Genomic DNA, 21,981 nt, shown 5'->3' on the forward strand with positions numbered 1-21,981 from the left:
GGGCAAAGTGAGACGTGAGTGTCAGTGTGTGTTCCGAGTGGCATTGTGGCGTGTGGAGAGTTTCTATGCTGTCAACGCTGCGGGAGGTGGCTCGCAGTAGTCAGGACCCAGTATTTCCCAAACCTTTATGGAGCCAAGGCGCTTATATCTCAGTGGGGGGAATCTCATGGCACATCACGACTCACAAACAGAACATTTCGTAGTTTTGCCTGTCACTATGCGTGGTTGGCATGGATAAATCCGCCCCCCCAAAAGACGCCGGCTCAGTGACCATGGTGACGAGGAACTTGCTACTTGGCAAGTTTGTTTCACTTCTTTCTTTGGACTTTTGTGACGCTGGCACCGTTACAGGGTGATTGAGCATGACATTGTCACACAACAACACCTGGAATCCATCCATTCCGAATTGGATACATGCGGAATATCCGCTGCCGAATTCCAATACATTACCTGGGAAATGTTTTTCAGCTCCTTCGATCAATGGTCCCCAGCCAGCGATGCGCAGGCCATTTTGGGGCTACTTCGATGCTATTTCGTCTTTATTTGGAGCGAAGCGAGCACACCGCTCAACCGTTTTAGGAAAAGATTGAATTGCGATTTTCCTGGCAAATATTGCAGTTTCGATTCACTTGAGGATTTTCTTGAATTCAAAGCTTGACAACGTGACCTTGATACTCCACTTATGTGACAGTGCTAAAAAAATGCCTTTGTTCCCTTGAGTCTTTCAGGAATTTGGGGGATTTCACGTGCGTACCTCTTTGAGAGTGAGTGTTGATTTTAGTTTTCTTAAGCGATGTGCCTTTTCCTAATTTTACTCATCTGATTCCCCTTCCATTTTAAAATGCACTCCATGTTAAGGCCACAGTGTCGCCACATGTACGAGCTTCAAAGTTTAATGCACGTTGAATGTACTGTCGTCTAAACTGTCTTGATTTTTAATTTGCACATACTTGACAGAGTTCCAGCTGTCAGATATGCCGCGAATGACATATGATCTTCATCGCGACTGCTATCAAAGTAGTCGCGGACCATGCTAATGAGAGCAAAACGTGGTGTGCTGCGGGGAGATGCTCCTTGGCTCCCATTCGCAGCCGGTTGCAGTCGGAGCTCAACTATTTTCAATCAGCGTGGCCTTTTGTTGATCTTTTAACAACCGACATCTTTGCTGGCTGTTTGCCTGCGATCGCATGCGATCGGCCTCTCCAGGGCGTCAATGTCGCTCGTGTTTCTTCGAACCAAAAGCATTTGCATGCAAGAAGGGGTCATCGGGGCAAGCAAGGGGGCAGAGAGTAGGTCTAAAACCGTGACCGCTGTCATGTTATGTGTGTGCGTGTGTGTGATTGGGCTTAAATGTTTGGGTGAATGTTTTTGTTGTTGTTGTTGTTGTTTGTTTTTATATTCAAACTTGCATATCGCCGCTTTATGCACTGGCTCCTTTTCCGGTGTACACACGTGTGTTTTTCGCCACCGCCACAATGTGAGCATTCTTTTGAAAGCCTGAGAACAGAAAACCTTCTGCTGTAGCCCCCCCCCCTTGCTGCTGCTCATTCTCGCAACTGTAATCGGGTGTGGATTTTGCTTTTGTCTCACTGACCCACTTAAAGGGGTTACTTTGTCCTCCAGCTCTGATTAGAAAGACCGTCGCCCAGTCTCACTCACCCCCGTCGGCCGAAGAAGAGCAACGCCGCTGCTTTCTTGACATTTTGAGCATTTCGGGTTGACGTTTGACGTTTCTCTTGTTTTGACCGGCACGCCGCTCGTGTACAGCTGCGGTGGCTTTGCTTCAAGTTATTGCGGCCTCTGGTGATTTTTTTTTTTGAGGGTTAGGGTGGGGGTCTGGATCTGATTAACATATCTACTCGTTGGAGAGTTATGATGACACACACACAAGCACAAGGTTGTGTCATTGGCTTGCTAAGGCGCGGGCTGCATTTTTCAAATCATTTTAGAGTGGCATACAGTCTTTGTTTTTATCCTGGTGAATGACAACACAGTCTAGTGTGCACCACCGATTTCGATAGGTTTATGCACGTAATTGATACGATTGATTTATAGTAGTCTGTATGATGGCAGCTCATGTGTGATTCTCGTTTTCTATGATGGTGTGGGGAAACTTTTTGCTCAAGGGCCACATATTTTTATTATTTTTTTACCTAGACAAACGGTCTACATCATTCTTCCATGAGGTCAAAAAAAGGTCAATACGCAGGGCGCCAGATTCAACAGCAGGGTGGGCTGGTTGTGGCCCACCGACCTCCGGTCTTCATGCGCAATCAAGCAAAATGCGTGCGAGTTCAATGTTGTGCAATAGCATTCATTGGCCGAAAGACAGGTCGCGTCATGTCCTTTTCGACACCGCTTGTCCTGAACAGGGTGGCGGGGGTGCTGGAGCCTATCCCAGCTGACTTTGGGCGGAAGGCGGACAACACCCCGAACTGGTCGCCAGCCGGTCGCAGGGCACGCATAGAGACGGAGGAGCAATCACGTCCACGCATTCACTGAGCAGGAAACGAGCCCACGCCGCCCGCGCATAAGTCAGGCGAGTTGGACGGCGACGTCATCAGCGATGCCAAAAGACAGGTGGCTTGAAATGTCTTTCTTTTGCTATTTGTACAGGTGGTCTTTCTGAAGAAGCCGGAGTGAACTATGGCACAGTTCTCCGCCACTTTCACGGGTCAGTCAACGCAACGCCCTCTCGTCTTGCCGTCCCTCCAACGTAATCCTCACCACAGGAAGTGAAACGCATGACTAATGCATTCTCCTCATACCTTCCCCTTTTCTCTGCCGTTGCTCCGCATCTTGGCTGTCCTTTGTGCGTGCGTGCGTGTTTCTCAGGTCCGGATGTGTTCTTGATCTCTGTGAATGAGAGAGCCAAACATGACCAACAGTTTCACAGCCTCTCTCCCACCGCGGGTGGATACATCACGGGTAACTTGATGTTCTGAAGCCACACGCCTTCAGTTGCACGTCTGTGTCAAGGTCGTCTATTGTGTGATGACGTTTGCTCACTTCCTGTGTGTGTGTGTGTGTGTGTGTTTGTTTTTGTGGGCGCACGCACGCACTTGGACATTTTCAGGGGATCGGGCCAGGAACTTCTTCTTGCAGTCTGGACTGCCACCACCCATCCTGGCCCAAATCTGGTGAGTCAGCTCAGCGACACTGACGAGACTCTGACGAGACTCTTGGGTCACCAGTCACTCTATTCTCTTTTTGTGTGTGTGTGTGTGTGTGTGTGTGTGTGTGTGTGTGTGTGTGTGTGTGTGTGTGTGTGTATTTGAACTTGTTGCTCAAAAGCAGTCGTTCCTCTCTCAGGACCGTCGCTCACATGCATTTTTTTGTGCTTCCAGGGCCTTGGCCGACATGAACAGTGACGGCCGCATGGACATCCACGAGTTCTCCATCGCCATGAAGCTCATCAAGCTCAAACTCCAGGGCCACCCCCTTCCTCCCGCGTTACCCCCCAGTATGAAACAGCCCCCGCTGTCTCTACCCGCCCAGGCCGGCTTCGGTAAGGCTCTTCCGCATATGTCGATGACACATCGTAGATGCGCTCGCTCCGTGCTTCTTTTCCCGCCTCCAGGTATGGCCGCCATGGCGCCCATCGCCACGGCTCTGCCGGGCGTGCCGCCTCTCCCGCTCCCTCCCCTACCTGTCGGGGTGTCGCCGCCTCTGGTCTCGGCGCCGCCGCCGACCCTCCCGCCCCCCATGGCCAACGGAGCTCCTACCACGGGCTTGATGCAACCCATTTCAAGCTTCTCCCACCCAGGTAATATTGTCACCAGCGCCAGGCGATGCCTTTTGATGTGTGCGCTTAATGGATGCATTGTCTTTATATTTTAGACAGACTGATGTCGTTCTCGACTGTTTCCCCCCCCCCCCCCCCAAAATTTTATTACCTCATCACAAAGAAAAAAAAAAACTCTCTCCCCCCCCCCCCCCCCCAAAACTTTTCCATCAATCAGATCAAATCAAATCAATGTCTACTATCATTTTGGTTGTCAAAGCAAAACGTAAGGGTGTCGGTGCCGGCCAATACGCAGGTCAGACGCGAGTAACAACTTGAATTTGGCGTCTTGGTGATAAAGTGGTGGCTGCACCGGGGACAATCGAAATCATGCTATTGATCTGTCTCGATGGGAGCTCGCGTGCGCGATGCAATTTCCGCTTGCCACCGCTCCGAGCTCCTTCACCAAGTCGCCCTGGTATTGAATCATGGCCGTCCGTGCCTTTGGGCTGAGACAGGACCGCCCCCTCAAAACAGGCTCCTTTCAACAAAGTCCAATCATTTTGTATTCTTGTGCTCTTTTGACCCAATTGTGCGGCAGACCTTTGACGAGGACATCTGGCAACTGTTTTAAAATGTGATCAAAAGCGTGCCTCCCTTTTTACAGCTTCTTCAATCAACAAGGCCTCCTTCAACCGTTCCGGCACCAAATTGCAAAAGGGTCCGTCGTTCGATGCCAGCGGGTAGGTCGCTGCAAATGTCTGAACCGTTCGCTTCGGTTCCGTTTCCCTTCCGATTGATCCAATCCTGATCGGTTTGTCTCGGCAGTGGTCAGCCCCCCGTCGACTGGGCCGTCCCTCAGTCATCGAGGCTCAAATACAGGCAGCTGTTTAACTCCCATGACAAGATGATGAGCGGCCACCTGACTGGTGCGCTCTCCAGCGCCGACAAACTTGTCCTTCGTATGCGCCTGGAGCGTGTCCATTGATTGGCATTTGGCCCTTTGCTTTTTGTGCAGGTCCGCAGGCGCGCACCATCCTCATGCAGTCCAGTCTTCCGCAGGGCCAGCTGGCCTCCATATGGTCACTACTTGAAATTTCGACGCCTCATTTCAAACTCGGCCCGCTAATAACCGCAGCGTAAAATGTCTTCTCTGGACAGGAGCCTGTCGGATATCGACCAAGATGGGAAGCTGACGGCGGAGGAGTTCATCTTGGCCATGCACCTCATAGACATGGCCATGTCCGGCCTGCCTCTGCCCCCCGTGCTGCCACCAGATTACATCCCCCCGACTTTCAGGTGCATGTCATATCATCGATTGTATTTTTGGGCATTTGTAGTTGAAGTTTAAGAAGTCAAGAGTTCACCAAGTGGATTTCAAGAATACAACTTGACTGTAGTATTGCACCTTTAATTCTCTGGAAGGTGTCTTTTGTTCAAAGAATCCAATAGGACTTTATTCCTGTCGTAAACTGCCTTTTGTTCTGGGGAGGACAAAACTTAATTCATGCAGAGATGTCAGATTTAGGTGATGGTCAGAATCACGTTCGACCTTTTAATTGGCCCAAAGGTAGAATGGAGTAATTGCTTTAGTTCGACAACTACTGCGACATCAGCCTTGTGCACTGCTGGACTCTTTTCCTTGTTCCTGCCACGATCTTAAATAGGGTCATCTATTGCTGTGTATACATCGGCGACAAGGCTGAGGCGCCGTTTGTGTTCTGCCTGTTGCAGGCGTGTGCGAAGCGACAGCGTGCAGTCGGACCAGAAGAGCGTCCCTGAGGAGCTCGAGGAGGAGGTGGAGAGCAACCAGGACAAGAAACTTCCAGGTTGGCAAATGTCTCGCCTCCATCAGGTGTTTGACTGATGGCAACCAGTTTTTAAACACGATGCCACCGAGAGGATAGCAGTGGCACCGTGCCAAGCAAGTTCTCTTCTGGTGGCACCGGGGGCCAGAAAAGAGTTGTTCACCACCGAGTGGAAGTTAAGAGCAGGTCCTCGCTTGACAGTACAAGCAACAAATGAGCTTGTGAGCTTTGGAACAGTGCCCATTGAACGACTTTGAGCGGGAGTTCAGAGTTTCTTAAGAAGGTGCGCAGAAAGGAACTTTGGACATTAAGAAGAGGATACACGCATGTTTTGAAGAATGCTTTTGAACCATGCATTTTTTGCAATTGTTCTTCACTTCTATAAAAGTGCGTCTCCACGTGGTGGTGATGGCCCCCGTGTGACAACAAAGGAACTGCTTCAGCCGCAACTAAAATAGAATCCACCGATGAGTGACATGACACAAACTAGACGCAGTTCAAGTCACCAGCTTCCTTGTTTCTGACTCTCTCAATCCTCAAAAAGATGCGTTTGTATTGTCACTTGACCGTTTCGTTGTCGTTACTCTGTCTTCGCTGCCCCCCCACAGTCACGTTTGAGGATAAGAAGCGGGAGAACTTTGAGCGAGGGAACCTGGAGCTGGAGAAGCGACGTCAGGCCCTGCAGGAGCAGCAGAGGAAAGAACAGGAGAGGCTCGCGGCGCTGGAGAGAGAGGAGCAGGAGAGGAAGGTCGCTCACCGCAAACCACTGGAATCAGAAGCTAGGAAGCCAAAGGTGCCGGAGGAAATAAGAGCCGGTTTTCTTGTCTCTCTTGCGCGTCAGGAGCGCGAGAGGCTGGAGCAAGAGAGGAGGCGACAGCAGGAGTTGGAGAAGCAGCTTGAGAGGCAGAGGGAGCTGGAGAGGCAGCGAGAAGAGGAGAGACGTAAAGAAATCGAGAGGAGGGAGGTGAGATGGAAACGCAGCGCCAGTGTTATTTTGTTAAATGCTGCTTTTCTCCACCCGTATTGAGCCGGGTCACATATTTCTCATTGGAAAAGTCTCTTGGCGTGCCACCAAAGCTATGTGGTGCTACCTTGATTTATGAGTGAGCCAATTTCGAGTTTTGTTTTTTTAAATCCAGATACAAGATAGTACTCATCTTCATCCACCTACACTCCATAAACTATTCCACGACCTTCCTCTGCCGGCACAAGAAGGTAGACCGCAACGGCCTCTTTAATGTATTGCCCATGTGTGGTCCAGGCCGCGAAGCGCGAGCTGGAGCGACAGAGGCAGCTGGAGTGGGAGCGGCAGCGCCGCCAGGAGCTTCTGACTCAGAGGAACCGAGAGCAGGAGAGCATCGTTCTGCTCAAAGCCCGCAAGAAGACCCTGGAGTTTGAACTGGAGGCCCTGGTAATCCAACACCACACAACAAGCTGGAGATGATGCAGAACTCATCATCAGGAAGGAGCGGTGCAGCTAATTGTGTGTTTTCTTCAGCCTAATGACTTTTGGATGAGATGAATGCAATTAGTTGCTTCCTTCCGCGCCGCAGAACGACAAGAAGAGCCAGTTGGAGGGCAAACTGAAGGACGTGCGCTTCCGTCTGTCGGCTCAGCGCAGGGAAGTGGAGCAGACCAACCAGGCCCGGGAGACGCGCATCGCCGAGATCACCCTGTTGCAGCAGCAGCTGCAAGTATGCTCCGAAAACCCCCACGCAGCTCTTTGTCTTGATTACGGCGAGGCGCCATCCACTTCAACACTTGATAATGTCACCGCAGGACTCCCAGCACTGGCTCGGGAGTCTCATTCCCGACAAGCAGAGTCTCAACGACCAGCTCAAACAGGTTCAACAGAACAGCCTGCACCGTGAGTAGTAAAAAAAGCCAAACAAAAAAAAAAAACGTGGCCGTGCACTATTTAGCCATCTCGAAACCCAAATATTCCCAACCTCTTGTGTGTGGCCGAAGCAATTTCTTCTCGTCGCAGGTGAAAATCTGACCTCCACTACTTTGTGTGCAGGCGACAGTCTTTCATCGCTGCAGAAAGCCGTGGACCAGAAGGAGTCCAGCAGACAGCAGCTCAGAGAGCAGTTGGACACAGTGGAGAGGGAAACCCGGGCCAAGCTGCTCGAGATTGATGCGTTCAACACCCAGCTGAAGGTGTAGACACAAAGACTAAACTACTTTGGATTGACATCTGTCCGTCGGTCTGTGCGTCAACCGTGTTTGCCTGTCTCTCGATTGAAACAAACACACGAAACCGTGTACACTACATGCGTGGTCTGGCGTGTTTGCCCAAATCTGCAGCAAAATCAAAACATCTCACCACATCGGGCCTCCTCACTGCGTTGATGTTGATGCGCTGGACTAGTACTCGTCTGCATTTGACTTCCTTATTCAACTCACTCTTAACGCAGCAAGTTTAGGGATGGATTGATCAGTGTATCTATGTTTTCGTGTGTGTGTATGTATCGTATATGAATAGTGGTTGCTGCAGAATTCAGGTGTCTTAATTTCACTAGCTGAGCGGGTAAGATGGAGGCTTTGGTGCATTTACCGTCCAGTGTTTGAGGCAAGTTAGACAGATGTGGACTCGGAGTCCCAGGAAATTGAAATCTTATTTTTGAAGACTCATCAAACGTGGCTAGTCACGTAGATGTGGATACATGTTGCTCGTAAACATTCACAGCAGCACTCATTACGCGGTGGAGTAAAGAGGATGACCTTTGACCCGCCTCCCTTCCATCTTCCTTTTGACTCCCCCTCAAACTCAGCGCATTGCTACATTGCTCTTCTGTGGCCTCCTAACCCGTCTTCACCTTGCCCGTCGCCTTCTCTCTCCCCGCCCGCCTGCTCGGTCAACCTTGAGCGAGGATTGCACAATGAACACTTCCTTCTGTTTTCTACTCCTTTATTTATTCCCCCCCTTCCACATTGTCCCCCTTTTTTTTGCTCCATTGCCCACACCAGTGTCTGTGTGAGTTCTATGCCAGCCACTGTGCCAGGATAGAAGCCCTGCGACGACAGCTTGACGACAAGCAGAGAGGGAGACAGGTAGAGCACACTGCCGCTGCTGGACTGGGGTGGTACTGCGACTGGGGATGCCGCCTGATTGCTGAGGATTAAAAAAAACAAAACGTCAAATTATAAAAAATACTTTTCCAGGTCATAAAACAGTTATTTGAAAAATATACCACACTTTAAAAGCCATAGACAAGAACTCGTCAGAAGCATGAATCCTTTAGTGTGAGCATTTTTCTTTTTTTTTTTTTTTTTTTAAAGGAGACATATCATGATTTTTTTTTTCCCCCCCACAGTTGAAACACTTTCCAAAAACATCCCAAGCGTTGAGAATTGCCGCGTGCTTTCCACCTCATTTTTAGGGAACTTAGTCCGCTTTAAATGGGCTGTCCTGTATCAAGGGGCTCACCCCACGTGCTCGACTATACCCCATGGTGGGTCTGCCATTTGTCACCCTGACAACCGGCGCTGGAGCAAGGGCATTGCAACCAAGCAAGCATCTTCTACTTGCAGAAGCATAGCCCAGAGTGGGGAAAAAACAAAGCCAGCACTCCAAAAAACACTAAAAGCATGTTTAGTGGTGGGGCCAGCACTCCATACAGTAGACACCATACACTTTAGGTGTGGATCAGTGCATGTGGCGCATACAGCAGACCTATCTCCAAGCGCAAATCCACCCCCACAATCTCTTTAAGTCTTTGTGAAATAACTTTTCACAGGCTCTCAATGCTCAGTGATGTTTTGGTAGCCTACAAAAAGCACTGCATTTTCCCACTATTTGGTCCACGGTGTTCATAAGATAATATGAGGAATTTGGTCATTACCATAGAAAAGCAGAGCAGTAGCATCAACACATACCGGCCCAGGTTGCTTTGGCTTTGTCGCCTTTGCTCAAGCTTGACGTGCATGCACTGACCCTGGTGTGCTGTGTGTTTGTTGCGTGCTCAGGGGACGACATGCGCTCAGGCGGGGGGGACGCGTGGCCTCAACGTCACGAAAGTTGTGATTTGTACATGATTTTAGCGTCACATCCACCCTTCCCGGCATTTCCATTTCACCCCCTTCCTCACCTCTTTGCTTCATCTTTTCTCTTCCGCCTCTTTGCCTATTCACATCTCCGTGTCCTCCGGTTTCATTTGTGGCGCAAGCAGTCGTGAAGTGTTTGCCGATTACTCTTGAAGAGGTTATTGTCCTCGCAGTGCTACGTGCGTCAGTGGAGAGTCAAAGCAGAGGGAATTTGAATGTGCTTCAGTGTGTGCTTGTCAAGTGTACAGTGGCCTTTCGCTGTTTGCCAAGTGAAAGGGCAAACAAATTTCCACCACGAATGTACGCTGCCTTTAAAGTGACTATTACACTTGAATAGCATTTCAAAGTGCTTGCAAACATCTTCAAGGACTAAAAATACGCCACAGTAAACAGCTGTCAGCTAAATGCACACATACGCAATGTCTGTACCCATACGTATACGTCAACGGTTTCGATGATGAAGAATTACTGTCCCGTTGGACTCAGGTGTAGAAGACGTTGATGGCGTACATGCCGAGTGACAATACGATGTAAATCGATGCGGTGATGTCCTGCTGAGCTATTGCTCCGGATTCCACTGGTTTGCATGCCGTGCTTAGCCCTCGTTTGATTAAACCATCGTGAGGCGAAGCAGCGGATGCGGGGGCCGCTAACTTAGCCATCTTCTCCCACTGATGTTCAATGACAAATCTAGCACGGCCGCTGTTGGATTTAGGATTGGCTGAGCAAAACAGCCTTCTGCTTTTCCGGCGCGGACGTTTGACTGAGGGGACATCTGGCTGGTTGGGGCGGGGGGAGGAATAAAAATAAAAAATCCCTGAGTATGTGAACTTGCAAATGCCGAAGCACAAATAAGCGGGAGTCCACTGTATTCAGAAATGCATGCATGGCACAGTGTGTCCCTCACTTTCTGTTGCGGGAGGAGTTTAATCCATGATCTCCTCAGTCTAATCAAGTTTAGTCTGCCTGATGGACAGATGACTTTTCGAATGGCACAGTTGGTTTTCATAACTGCACACGGGTCCCTGAACTAATCCATATTGCTGTTGCCGCCGCCGCCGTCGCCGCTGCTGTTGTTGTCAGTGGTAACCCGTGGCAACCAGCCAATCCGATCCCACTCCCTCCTTACCGCTCTGTGTTCCTGTTTCACCCGTGTCGCCTCGCAGGAGCTGAGAGAGATCCACAGCCGGCAGCAGAGACAGAAGCAGAAGGAGCTGGAAGGGGAGGCACACTCGATGAGGCGTGCGCACACGCCCATTGACAGGGAGTCTGCCGAGCTGCAAGAAAACAGGTAGGGCTCCAAAACAGCAGAGGAGTGCCAAGAGAAGACTTAGTGTTTTAAATGAGACACTGTTGCCCTGGAAAGACAATAGAAGCGTTTTCACAGATAAAAATGCAAATATGTGAACTGCATATCCAGAGGATCTTGCCATATTTATATCCAAGCCACAAAAAAGTCACCTTCTGTACTTCAGGGTGTCCTCAGACAAATCTCTGGCTTGGAGCAACGACGACGCAGGAAGTTCCTGCCTGAAGGCGCCGAGCCCCGCTTCCGCCTCGCACAGCTGGCTCAACCGAGTGACCCAGGAGGAAGAGGAGAGGAAAAGCCGAGGCCTGGGGGAGGACGCAGAGGGCCGCAAGACTGCCGCGTCCTTGGAGGAGAAGGATGAGGACGCCCGGGGAAAGAAGGACACGCAGGAGAAACTCAATAAGCTCTTCAGCCAGCCCACGGATCCCTGGGCTTTGTCAGGTCGGTTGAAAGCGACGTGCTGCTATTGGACATTCTGAGCACGGCCGTGGAGCAAATTCCACCTGTAAACCGAAACACCGCTGTAGTTTAGTCGCCAATTATCGGATTTGGAAATTGCTTGTCTGAAACTTGTGTGAGACGTGACCTGACTTTGACCGGAACCTCCGTTTGACTGTCTCACTTGACTTTTGACTTGCTTGACCCCGAGTCATGCCTTGACCTGACTTGCTTGCGATTTAAGTTCTTGACTGGCTTGATCTTTGCCACAATAACTCAGAACTTGAAGGTTAAGACTTGAGACGGATGTTAGACTTGCACATGTTATTTGACTGAGGTGAGTCAGTCGTTTTATTCTTTGAACGGCAGAAAAGACTCCCGTGGCGAGCCTCTTTGAGCAGAAGGCAGCAGGCAGCGGCTTCGAGCAGCAGCAGCAGCAGGCGCCGAAGGTGGTCTACTACAGAGCGCTCTACCCCTTTGATGCTCGCAGCCACGATGAGATCAGCATCACCCCCGGGGACGTCATCATGGTACGAAGTATGCACGCAACTGGGCACCCCCCATCAATGAAATGCTGTACCAATAAAACGTGATTAAATTGGGCACGATCTTTTTGATCACTATAATCGTCAGATGAAAGCAGAATCAGAATCATCTTTCTTGGCCAAGTATGAAGAACAAAAAAAGAATTTGTCTCCGGTAGTACACTAGTACACTACGCTAAACAAGGACATGACAAATAATGTTCATAGTGTTTCAATCCTCGCTTCCAACTAGTAAGACTGTTGATGTCATCGTGTCAAATAAATGTCGATTACAGTGGGGACAGCTTCAAATACGGTACATTCCTAGTTGCGTTTGTCTGCGTGTGTATAACGCTTTGCTCTCTTCCTTGCTGTGCAAACTGAAGGTGAAGGGGGAATGGGTAAGTGCCCGGCCTGGTCTGGCCCAGTGTTGGCGACCTCAGCTCATTCTCACTTAGGTTCATCCACCCGCCATTTGAATGCCTCCTACCGGCTCGATTATCCTGTATTTTATTTGTGTCTAACACGGCGTCCCGACTTCATTGGAATTGGCTTTGTGGTACTTTACATAGATTGTCATTGCACATGTCACAGTGCGAGGCAGTGAAATGCAATCTGCATCTTAGAAGTAGGTAGCTGTATGTAATAAATATGAATATGCACAGGTTGCGAAATTCATTATTCCTGTATTTACAGTACAGTGTAGATGTAGGCCAATATTTCGACTCGTACCATTTCACATCCCTGACAATATTACATTCCCCCCCAAAAAAATCATACACATGATCATATATATTTAAGCATGTATTTTGTGACAGGCACTCCCATGCACTGAACGTGACTCACTGTTGAAACTGGTGTTACCATACAGAACTATTTTGCGTCTCTTCCTTTTCTGCACATAGCACCTTTGAAAAGGAAACATTGATCCACCGTGTCCCGGCTGGTACATGACCAGATCTCTGGATTCAGTTTGCATCTGGCGCAGCCCTCACCATCTTTCGTGTCCCGACAGGTGGACGAGTCTCAGACGGGTGAGCCCGGTTGGCTGGGTGGAGAGCTGAGGGGACGAACCGGGTGGTTCCCGGCCAATTACGCAGAACGGATACCGGACAGCGAAGCGCCCGTCAGCCTGCGGGCGCCCGCCTCCTCCACGCCGACTTCGGCCCAGCAGCCCGACAGCACGCCGCCGCCCGCGCCCGGGCAGACCTCATCATCCACGTCGTCCGCCAACAGTAACTGGGCCGACTTTAGCACCACGTGAGGGTTACAGTTGACGCTTTGCTCCCACATGCCCGCATTACCGCTAAATTCATTTTGATGTATGTTGTGAACATTTGCAGCTGGCCATCAAACATGAGCAGCCAAATGGATAGCGAGGGATGGGACGCATGGCCCACCTCCTCGGCCGCTCAGAATCCGTCCCTCAGCGTCCCGTCGGCTCAGCTGCGGCAGCGCTCGGCCTTCACGCCGGCCACCATGACCACGGGCTCCTCGCCGTCTCCCGTCCTTGGCCAGGGGGAGAAGGTGGAGGGTCTGCAGGCTCAGGCCTTGTACCCCTGGAGAGCCAAAAAGGACAACCACCTCAACTTCAACAAAAATGAGGTCACCATCATCTCAACTTTTTTTTTCTTATTGTAGGACACGTGTGCTATTCGGAACCAAATTCCTTATTTTTATTGTTCCGCCCACTTTTTTGCTCTTCCACCCCTTCAAACTTGTGGCTCGCAAATGCAGTGGTGCCTTGATTTACAAGTTGAGCACACTCGGCAGGCACACGCGATTCCAAGAAAAAGTTGTGTTGTAGTGTTCTCCTTTTTTTTTTTTTTTTAAATGGCACATCATTGCATCATAGATTATAACGGTGCTGGAGCAGCAGGACATGTGGTGGCTGGGAGAGCTCCAGAGTGGACAGAGAGGATGGTTCCCCAAAAGCTACGTGAAGCTCATCTCTGCCACCGCGCCGCCCCCACTTGCGCTCGCCGCGGCAGCTCCGACGGCAGCCCCAATCGCAGCGCCGGTCGTTTCCTCGGCACGTGGCAAAAACACAAGGTACGCACTTCTTCACCAAGCTACCGAATTTCACTTGTGAATTGCTGCGCTTATCTGCCCCTTATTGTGGTGCACCCAACAGACAGGTAGCCAAACACAAATAACCTCTCCACCGCCACGTCGACAAGGTCTTGGTTAAAAAAAAAAGAATGTGTCGCCTGACAGAAGTCAGTGCTTAGCTGGCCATCCGAAAAAGCTCAATGAAGCTGTGCGTGCCAAAGCAGCCTATGGGGCGGGGTTACGTCAGTTGTCAAAGTGTGACATCGCCAGCGGCAACAGACTCGTTTTGAAAACTAGACAGCAAAAGGTTGCTTCATTTCACACGTGCTTGACGCGAAGCCAGTCCCGAAACCGACAATTCGACAGTCACTTTTCAGTCATTGGTGCTCCTTTCTCCTCCTTTGCCCTCCAGTGAATGTGTGGTGTCAGAGAGTCCCCCAAACGGAAAGCGCCCTTCACCCGCCCCGTGCAAGCCCTCGGAGTCAGGAGAAGGTAAGCCAGACTTTCCCAATTGCGTGCATGCGTGCCACTCGCTTGTGCTCTCGCGTGTGCGTTTGCATAGAGTACGTGGCCATGTACACGTATGAGAGCAGCGAGCAGGGCGACCTGAGTTTCCAGCAAGGAGACGTCGTCGTGGTGTCCAGGAAGGAAGGCGACTGGTGGACCGGCACGGTGGCTGGCAAGACCGGGGTCTTCCCCTCCAACTACGTCAAGCCGCGAGATGCCTCATCAGAGGTGAGGGACTGCTGCTCGGGATGAGCTGATCATGTTTTGGTGAAGCAGCGTGTGACTCGGAATCGCCGGTGGTTTCTATTTTTCTTTCTTTATTTTTGTCCCTCTCCAGTCTTTGGGAGCAGCAGGAAAAACGGGAAGCCTTGGCAAGAAACCAGGTGATTGAATCGTGACCACATCTTTTTCTTTCTCGCATTTGAGGGCTGTTCATCAGATCTGACCACTTCATGATCTTTTTTCTTTTTTCACCGTCTCTTCATCAGAGATCGCCCAGGTGATCGCCCCCTACTGCGCAACGGGAGCGGAACAGCTAACGTTAGCGCCAGGCCAGTTGATCCTCATCCGGAAGAAGAACCCGGGTGGCTGGTGGGAGGGCGAGCTTCAGGTACAAAAACGCCACATGGAAAGCAAGAGACGAAGCAGTAATACAGCCTACAATTTCGAAGACTATTTGCACACTAGGTGTGATTTAACCCAACGGGATAGCGTAGAAGTAAGTCTCAAGTCCTTGTTTAGTTCACACTGGAGCTGAACTACAGGGAAGATCGACAGCTAGGACTCAGTGAGATTTCAATGGTCTGTGTCCAATGAGCTTTGCTGTGATCCAGGACGGATGAGTTGATGCGTTTCACCTCGCGCCTTGCACGTGTTGCAATCATGCTCGTGAGATTTGATAGGGGTCAGAGCACCTTGCTAGGTTGCATTCGCTGTGCATGATGCTGTTCCTCATCGGGCGCCTGACATTCTGCGCTCCAGGCACGGGGGAAAAAGCGGCAAATCGGATGGTTTCCAGCCAATTATGTCAAGCTGCTCAGCCCCAGCACTAGCAAGACCACGCCCACCGAGCCCACGCCGCCAAAACTGGTCCCTGCCAACACTGGTACACACACACACACACGCACACATGGAAGGGTTTAGCCGTTCTCTCATTTGCTGACACCCACATCACTCACAAGGCCAGGTCCCGCCTTTTAAAGCTTTAACACACTCAAAGTCACAGATACTACAGTTACAATGGCGAGCCCAAGTCGACAAAAGTAATACTACACCTCACAAGCACATTACTGTTAAATAACAGAATACATTTGCATCTGATTAATCAATAGAATACACACTTGCATGTGTGACTCACTCCCACTTTTGGTGTTTGCGGAAGCCGTGTGCCAGGTGATCGGCATGTACGACTACGTGGCGCAGAACGACGACGAGCTGGCCTTCCAGAAGGGTCAGGTGATCACCGTGCTCAACAAGGACGACTGCGATTGGTGGAAAGGGGAGTTGAACGGTCGCGAGGGTCTCTTTCCCAGCAACTACGTCAAGCTCACCACCGACACGGACCCCAGCACACAGTGTGAGTACACGTGCTTGCACAAAAACAAAAAAACAAGCGACTCCAAACGTCCTCGCCGTGTGCTGTCGAACACGCGCACATGCACTCTCTCCCTCACACTCTCACACTCTCAAACACACACACACACACACACACACACACACACACACACACACACACACACACACACACACACATATCCCAGCTTGTGGTGTGGAGACACTGCACCTCTCTCTCACCGTGTGACCTCGTCGTCCTTTGGGCCTCTTTGATAACGTCCCCAGCTTAGTCACACACCGCCTTTGGATGCTGTGTGTGTGTATGTCTCTCTGTGTGTGTGTGTGTATTTATGCATGTTTCTATTTAGTAGCATTGGGTGTTTTCTCTCTTCCGGCATGTGTCCCCCATCCACTTCCCCAATTCTCCCCAGCATGATCCATCCATCATAGATGTAGAAATTCTAGAGTGAACACGTTCCCCGCACACACACGCACACACACGTATCATTAATTACACGTGCGTCTTTTGACTAATACAAATAAATACGCAGTACAATTGTGAATATTTCGGAGATCATCAAGCCATATTTATGCAAAGTCAAAGAATTGCCATCATAAAATCTTGATTTGCTGTTGAGGCTAGCGGAGGACACACCTTTGTGCTCAAGGACCACAGTTGATTTTTTTCTTTTTTTCCAACAGTGAACCAAATAATTCATCGATGGAGTTAGATATTAAATGTCAGTGAAAATGCATGAATAGCTGCCTATTTTAAACAGAATAAATAAATAATTTTTGTAAAAAGTGGTAAGGTGTATATACTTAAAATATCTAAATGTGTTTATTTGCTGTCGAAATAATTTCTAGTTCATTCTCCAATTACTAAAAAAAAAATCTAAATAAAATGTGAATGTAAAATAGCTGATTTCAATTGTGAAATCCAAAGTAAGAATTTATTCTCATTTCCTGATTCCAAATTTTAATTCACCAACTATTTACAGCACTAAACAGTTCAAATGTAAGCTGTAAAATTGCTTTTAGTTTGTATTTTATTTCCAGTGGCACAATTAACCGGTTATCTATTGTGCTATGTTGAAATTAATATTAGGGAGAAAAAAAGTGAATGCAACCAATACTCCTGAGAATGTCAGTGCTTGGGGATGGCCCGCTCTAGATATTCTACTTGTGTGCTGTCGCCGTGCGCTCCGCCCACCTCGCACTCAATTTGTTGTTGTTGTTGTTGTTTTTGTTGTTGTTTTTGTTGATGTTGTTGTTGTCGTCCTCTCTCTAGGATCATATCATTCCCCAGAATCCCCCTCTCCTCAAAGCCCTCAAAGAGACCCACTAGGCCACGCCCACTAGGCCACTCAACCAATGGGACGGCAACGAGCGGTCACATGACCCGGAAATGGCAACGCTCCACCACCAATAGAAGCCATAGACAGACAGACAGACAGCGACCGACCGACCGACCGACAGACAAGCCAGACTGACTGTAATGTTAAGCATCTGTCTGTTGGCGTGTGCGCGCCTGGCTTGGCCTCGCCGCCATCTTGCTTCTAGCAAGAGGCGAGGCTCAGAGGAGAGAGAGGACACGAGGATGATTGGACTCGTTGACGTGTTTGACTGGGACAGTATTCGCGCGCACGCGCACACACATGCGCGCCTCAGTCGCAGTGCGGTGGCGAAGTGGATAGTGGGTCGTTTTGTGGCTTTACGGGAGACTGTGTCATTTTAGAAGCAGCTCAGCTCATCCCTGTCCCGAAGGAAGAGAGCCACACTGAACAACAGCAACAAAAAAGAAATACCATGAGAGCAAAGTTGTACTTTTTTTAAGCTCATATTTGATTCTGAAATATACTTTGGAAATTAAAACCTTTCAGAATTAAAAAAAATATATTATTATTATAGCTCTTGTTTTTAATTGTAAAATACTTTTTTTTTTTTAATCCAAACACTTTTGGAGGAATATGTTGTTGTTTTTTTCCGGCACGACTTTTTACTGGAAAAAAAGTATTTTCCAGTATTTTTTTTTTCTGGAAAAACACAAATTAAGTCATGTGATAATTTTGTTTTGAAGAAAATAACTTTTCATATATACACATAAATATATCATCTCAACATTTTCCAGAAAACAAAAAATATAGAAAAGGTATTTTTTTCCATCTAAAAAAAAATGGGCCTGAATGACAATGTATTCCTCTATAAAATGTTTCCCCCCAAAATAACTTAACTCTCATGCTATTTTCATAATGTCTTGGCTTTTTTTTTTCCAGGGTTAAGCCTCTTATTTTTTTCAGTGTGGTCCTAATCTTCCTTTGTACATCCACGCTTTGCTACCTTTTAAAAAAAATTTTTATACTTCTACCCTGGGAAGATTTCTACACCTGTGACTCAAGCGTCTGCCCACCCGACCCCTCCCCAGAGCTTCACAGAAAGACCCACTATCTGTTGGAGGACTCGCTCCAATGTGGAACGTAACAGCCAAAGACTCCTCCCCTTCAAGGAGCGCACGCACGCACTCAAAACACACGCAAACATGGTACAGAGTTTGGGAATATTTACCACACACACACACACACACACACACACACACACACACACACATTGTTTTTACCCACGGTCATTTTAAACAATTTAATGATGCATTGACTGTTCTGTTGTTTTTGTTTACGTCTTTACTATGGGCTTGTCTGTTGCTATGATGATCACACGCTTGACAGTTCTACATGCACACATGGTACGATCGAGTCATTCCAATCAACGGTTTCTTATTGCATCATAAAAGAGATGATCAGTTATTTTATATGGTCTGTGTGCGTGCGTGCGAGTGTGTGTGTGTGTGTGTTGGCGTTGGATGCTTTGTCAAAGCACTCTTAAAAAAAAAAGTCAAATGCGACCCTACTAAACAAAAATGGTGATGCTCTTGGCTACATTTACTCACAATTAGACTTCTGCGGTGTGAAATACACACCCAAACGGTAGTTGCTTTTCCCTCAGCAGCACAAACTGGCTGCCAACTAGCACACGACCAGTACAACCTTTGACTTGACTTTTTTTTCTTCAGGATTTTACAAACTGGCTTTGCATTTGAGCCACATTCTTTTAATGGCACTGTTGAATTTAATCCTGCAAATGTCCTGTCAGCAAAACGTTTTAAGACCCTAATGACATTTAATCAGCGTTCGTCACAGATCACAAATCCAAATTCTTCATGTGTTGTCACAACATGAACTTATAATTGACATCTGTTCACACAGGTGACATGAGAAACGGTGGCATAAAAGTGTCGGGGTGGGGGGGGCAACCTTTGTTACCCTGGCAACACGACAGCCCCCTTGATTTTGGTGCCCATAGCAACAGACTAGCACTGTAGTAGAATTGCCATATATTTTGTTGTTGTTGGTTATACAGATGACAGTATTGTGATTTTGAGTCTTTACCCTCACTAATGGAATCAACTGATTAATTAACTTTTTTTTTTTTTTTTTTTTTAAAGATCCAAAAAACAGTTGAGTTGTTCCGAATCCACCGGCATCCTAGGTGGACTTCCCGCTGAATGGTGACTTAAGATGACCGGTCTTTGAATGTCTTTGACTTGGAACTATGATAAACTCCCATGAGCCAAAATGCAAGTCTGCTTGCAATTCTTGCGCTTACTTGTGCTCAGTTGCACCAGTGAAAATCCGGCCGTAGCCAGTGAGCTTTTTCTTGAGCGCACATTTCCAGGTGTGTACAGAATGAATGTAAGCGCAGCGCGAATGATTCCTGCTTTGTGGGAGGTGCCGCATCTCACTGCATCCTGGCGATTAGACGCTGAAAGATGCACTCGTGCTCCTTCCTCTCACACATCATTCATCAAACATGAAAAAAATATATTGACAAGTGAGACAATGCATACCTTGTCACATCAAGCAAATCTAATTAAAAAACAAAAAAAATCCAAAACTTCACAGTATTTTTTGGGGGGTGTCAGGGGGTGAAATTGTGGGTTCCGTTAAAGTTATATTTTTTAATGTAAAAAAAACGGGGGGTCTTTTTTTTTCTCCGAAAATTATATTCGCTGAACATGTTGTCATGTATTGATGTACCCTTTAAATGTACATGTCATTTGGAAGAAATAGCATTGATTCAAAAACATTATATATATATATATATATACACACACACACACACACACACACGCACGCACACAACTACACTTGAATGAATTTTTACTGTATGTACTTTTGAATGAAGCATGAATGAAGTGTGTTCGGATGTCAGGTATGTATCCCAATATTATTTTGGCTTGATTGACACTGCGAATATTGCCTGATGTGCATCTTGTTGTGTTTTTAGGGTGTGCTGATCTGCACCTGCTGGACATGCTGAGTCCCATGGAGAGGAAACGTCAAGGCTACATCCACGAGCTCATCGTCACCGAGGAGAATTACGTCAACGACCTGCAACTCGTCACTGAGGTGGGGAGAAGAGGATCTATCTATCTATCTATCTATCGCTCTCACTTTATATATGTCTGGATCTGTATATGCATTTATTTATAATTATGTGTACAATGTACATGTACTGTGTATATGTAACAAGTGTACTTCCTCGGTGCAAATGGCCCGAAAAAGCAGTGCACAAATGGTGCCGCAACACATCGCATCGCTCATGGGCATATATTCTTTATCCTCTGAAAAAAAAAAAAAAAAACACAGACGGTGATCATAGTAATATGTCGATGTCGATGCAAAGTATTTTTTGCTTGTGCGAACATGTGCGTTTAGATCTTCCACAAGCCTTTGCTGGAATGCGAGCTGCTGAGCGAGAAGGAGGTGGCCATGATCTTCGTCAACTGGAAGGAGCTCATCATGTGCAACATCAAGCTGCTCAAGTGAGATCGTCGTCCTCGGAAGTTGGAGTTTTACAAAATCCCACCCTAAAAAGTAACCAGGATGGGTGGGGTTGTCTGCAGAGCGCTGAGGGTGAGGAAGAAGATGTCGGGAGACCGCATGCCCGTCAAGATGATCGGCGACATCCTGACTAATCAGCTGCCGCACATGCAGCCGTACATTAGGTGATTGCGCGCGCCTGCGCAGGCGCGGTGTCAGCGGTCACAAAGACGAGTATTCACCCCGATGGCAATTGGCGCAGGTTCTGCTCGTGCCAACTGAACGGAGCCACCCTGATTCAGCAGAAAACCGACGACAACCCTGAAATCAAAGACTTCCTCAAGGTAATCCGGATACGTCTTGATAAATACGTAAATATTAAATAAAAACGTCTACGATAAATACAAATGCGTTCTCCTGAAAAATATAACTCTTCAAAGAAAAAAAAATAAATAAATATATATATATATATATATATATATATATATATATATTTTTTTTTACTTGAAACGAATCTGACTGCACACTAAATTTAATGTGCGGGAATGCAAGTCATTATAATTGTTTGTTTGTTTGTTTGTTTCAGAGGTTAGCCATGGACCCTCGCTGTAAGGGCATGCCGCTCTCCAGCTTCCTGCTCAAGCCCATGCAAAGAGTCACTCGCTACCCGCTCATCATCAAGAACGTACGCTTCACACACACACGCGCACCCACACACACACTCCCACACACACACACACACACACACACACACACACACACACACACACACACACACACACACACACACACACACACACACACACACACACACACACACAGAGCGGTGTCACTCCTTGTTCTTCTGCTCTTGGCAAACAGATCCTGGAAAACACTCCCGAATCGCATCCGGACCACAATCACCTGAAAGCTGCTCTGGAAAAGGCGGAGGAGTTGTGCTCACAGGTGAGAGCTGCTCGAGTCACTTGGGGATTCTGTGCACCGCTGGTTTCTACTGCCTCAAAAGCTCTTGAAAAAATGTGGACTCTTTTGGGGGGGGGGGTGAAAAATATTGGATTCTCACAAAGTTACCAGCCATCCCTTTTCTGATCGGCTTTTACTCACGAGGGTCGTGGGCGTGCCAAAGCCTCTCCCGGCTGTC

The 21,981-nt window shown here is 48.2% G+C and overlaps 1 protein-coding gene and 1 long non-coding RNA gene across 3 annotated transcripts in view; both read left to right on the forward strand.

The window, feature by feature from the left end:
• itsn1 (intersectin 1 (SH3 domain protein)) overlaps window positions 1–21,981 on the forward strand; it is a 48,583-nt gene that overhangs the window by 22,122 nt on the left and 4,480 nt on the right. The window contains exons 2-37 of one of the 2 annotated variants that reach the window (XM_019860270.1): window positions 2,373–2,539; window positions 2,617–2,674; window positions 2,836–2,928; window positions 3,077–3,140; window positions 3,348–3,508; window positions 3,581–3,766; window positions 4,392–4,467; window positions 4,553–4,653; window positions 4,743–4,806; window positions 4,886–5,023; window positions 5,459–5,553; window positions 6,141–6,280; window positions 6,374–6,496; window positions 6,794–6,943; window positions 7,086–7,226; window positions 7,312–7,399; window positions 7,553–7,692; window positions 10,746–10,870; window positions 11,055–11,329; window positions 11,696–11,856; window positions 12,237–12,251; window positions 12,866–13,110; window positions 13,194–13,455; window positions 13,706–13,902; window positions 14,315–14,394; window positions 14,465–14,637; window positions 14,747–14,792; window positions 14,898–15,019; window positions 15,391–15,514; window positions 15,791–15,985; window positions 20,305–20,426; window positions 20,736–20,842; window positions 20,924–21,025; window positions 21,103–21,184; window positions 21,427–21,525; window positions 21,702–21,785. In XM_019860270.1, the coding sequence (XP_019715829.1) occupies window positions 2,647–2,674; window positions 2,836–2,928; window positions 3,077–3,140; window positions 3,348–3,508; window positions 3,581–3,766; window positions 4,392–4,467; window positions 4,553–4,653; window positions 4,743–4,806; window positions 4,886–5,023; window positions 5,459–5,553; window positions 6,141–6,280; window positions 6,374–6,496; window positions 6,794–6,943; window positions 7,086–7,226; window positions 7,312–7,399; window positions 7,553–7,692; window positions 10,746–10,870; window positions 11,055–11,329; window positions 11,696–11,856; window positions 12,237–12,251; window positions 12,866–13,110; window positions 13,194–13,455; window positions 13,706–13,902; window positions 14,315–14,394; window positions 14,465–14,637; window positions 14,747–14,792; window positions 14,898–15,019; window positions 15,391–15,514; window positions 15,791–15,985; window positions 20,305–20,426; window positions 20,736–20,842; window positions 20,924–21,025; window positions 21,103–21,184; window positions 21,427–21,525; window positions 21,702–21,785 (4,404 nt within the window). In that variant the 5' untranslated portion in view covers window positions 2,373–2,539; window positions 2,617–2,646. Of the gene's footprint in view, window positions 1–2,372; window positions 2,540–2,616; window positions 2,675–2,835; window positions 2,929–3,076; window positions 3,141–3,347; window positions 3,509–3,580; window positions 3,767–4,391; window positions 4,468–4,552; window positions 4,654–4,742; window positions 4,807–4,885; window positions 5,024–5,458; window positions 5,554–6,140; window positions 6,281–6,373; window positions 6,497–6,793; window positions 6,944–7,085; window positions 7,227–7,311; window positions 7,400–7,552; window positions 7,693–10,745; window positions 10,871–11,054; window positions 11,330–11,695; window positions 11,857–12,236; window positions 12,252–12,865; window positions 13,111–13,193; window positions 13,456–13,705; window positions 13,903–14,314; window positions 14,395–14,464; window positions 14,638–14,746; window positions 14,793–14,897; window positions 15,020–15,390; window positions 15,515–15,790; window positions 15,986–17,254; window positions 17,391–20,304; window positions 20,427–20,735; window positions 20,843–20,923; window positions 21,026–21,102; window positions 21,185–21,426; window positions 21,526–21,701; window positions 21,786–21,981 lie in introns of those variants that run through there. The other variant, XM_019860269.1, reaches the window with a different exon arrangement.
• Window positions 5,592–5,982, forward strand: LOC109510151 (uncharacterized). Its single transcript, XR_002167082.1, has 2 exons — window positions 5,592–5,815; window positions 5,921–5,982. It is a non-coding gene; the product is annotated as an uncharacterized LOC109510151 (long non-coding RNA).

The sequence above is a fragment of the Hippocampus comes genome, unplaced genomic scaffold (genome assembly GCF_001891065.2).
Source record: "Hippocampus comes isolate QL1 unplaced genomic scaffold, H_comes_QL1_v1.1 scaffold39, whole genome shotgun sequence".
Lineage (NCBI taxonomy): Eukaryota > Metazoa > Chordata > Actinopteri > Syngnathiformes > Syngnathidae > Hippocampus > Hippocampus comes.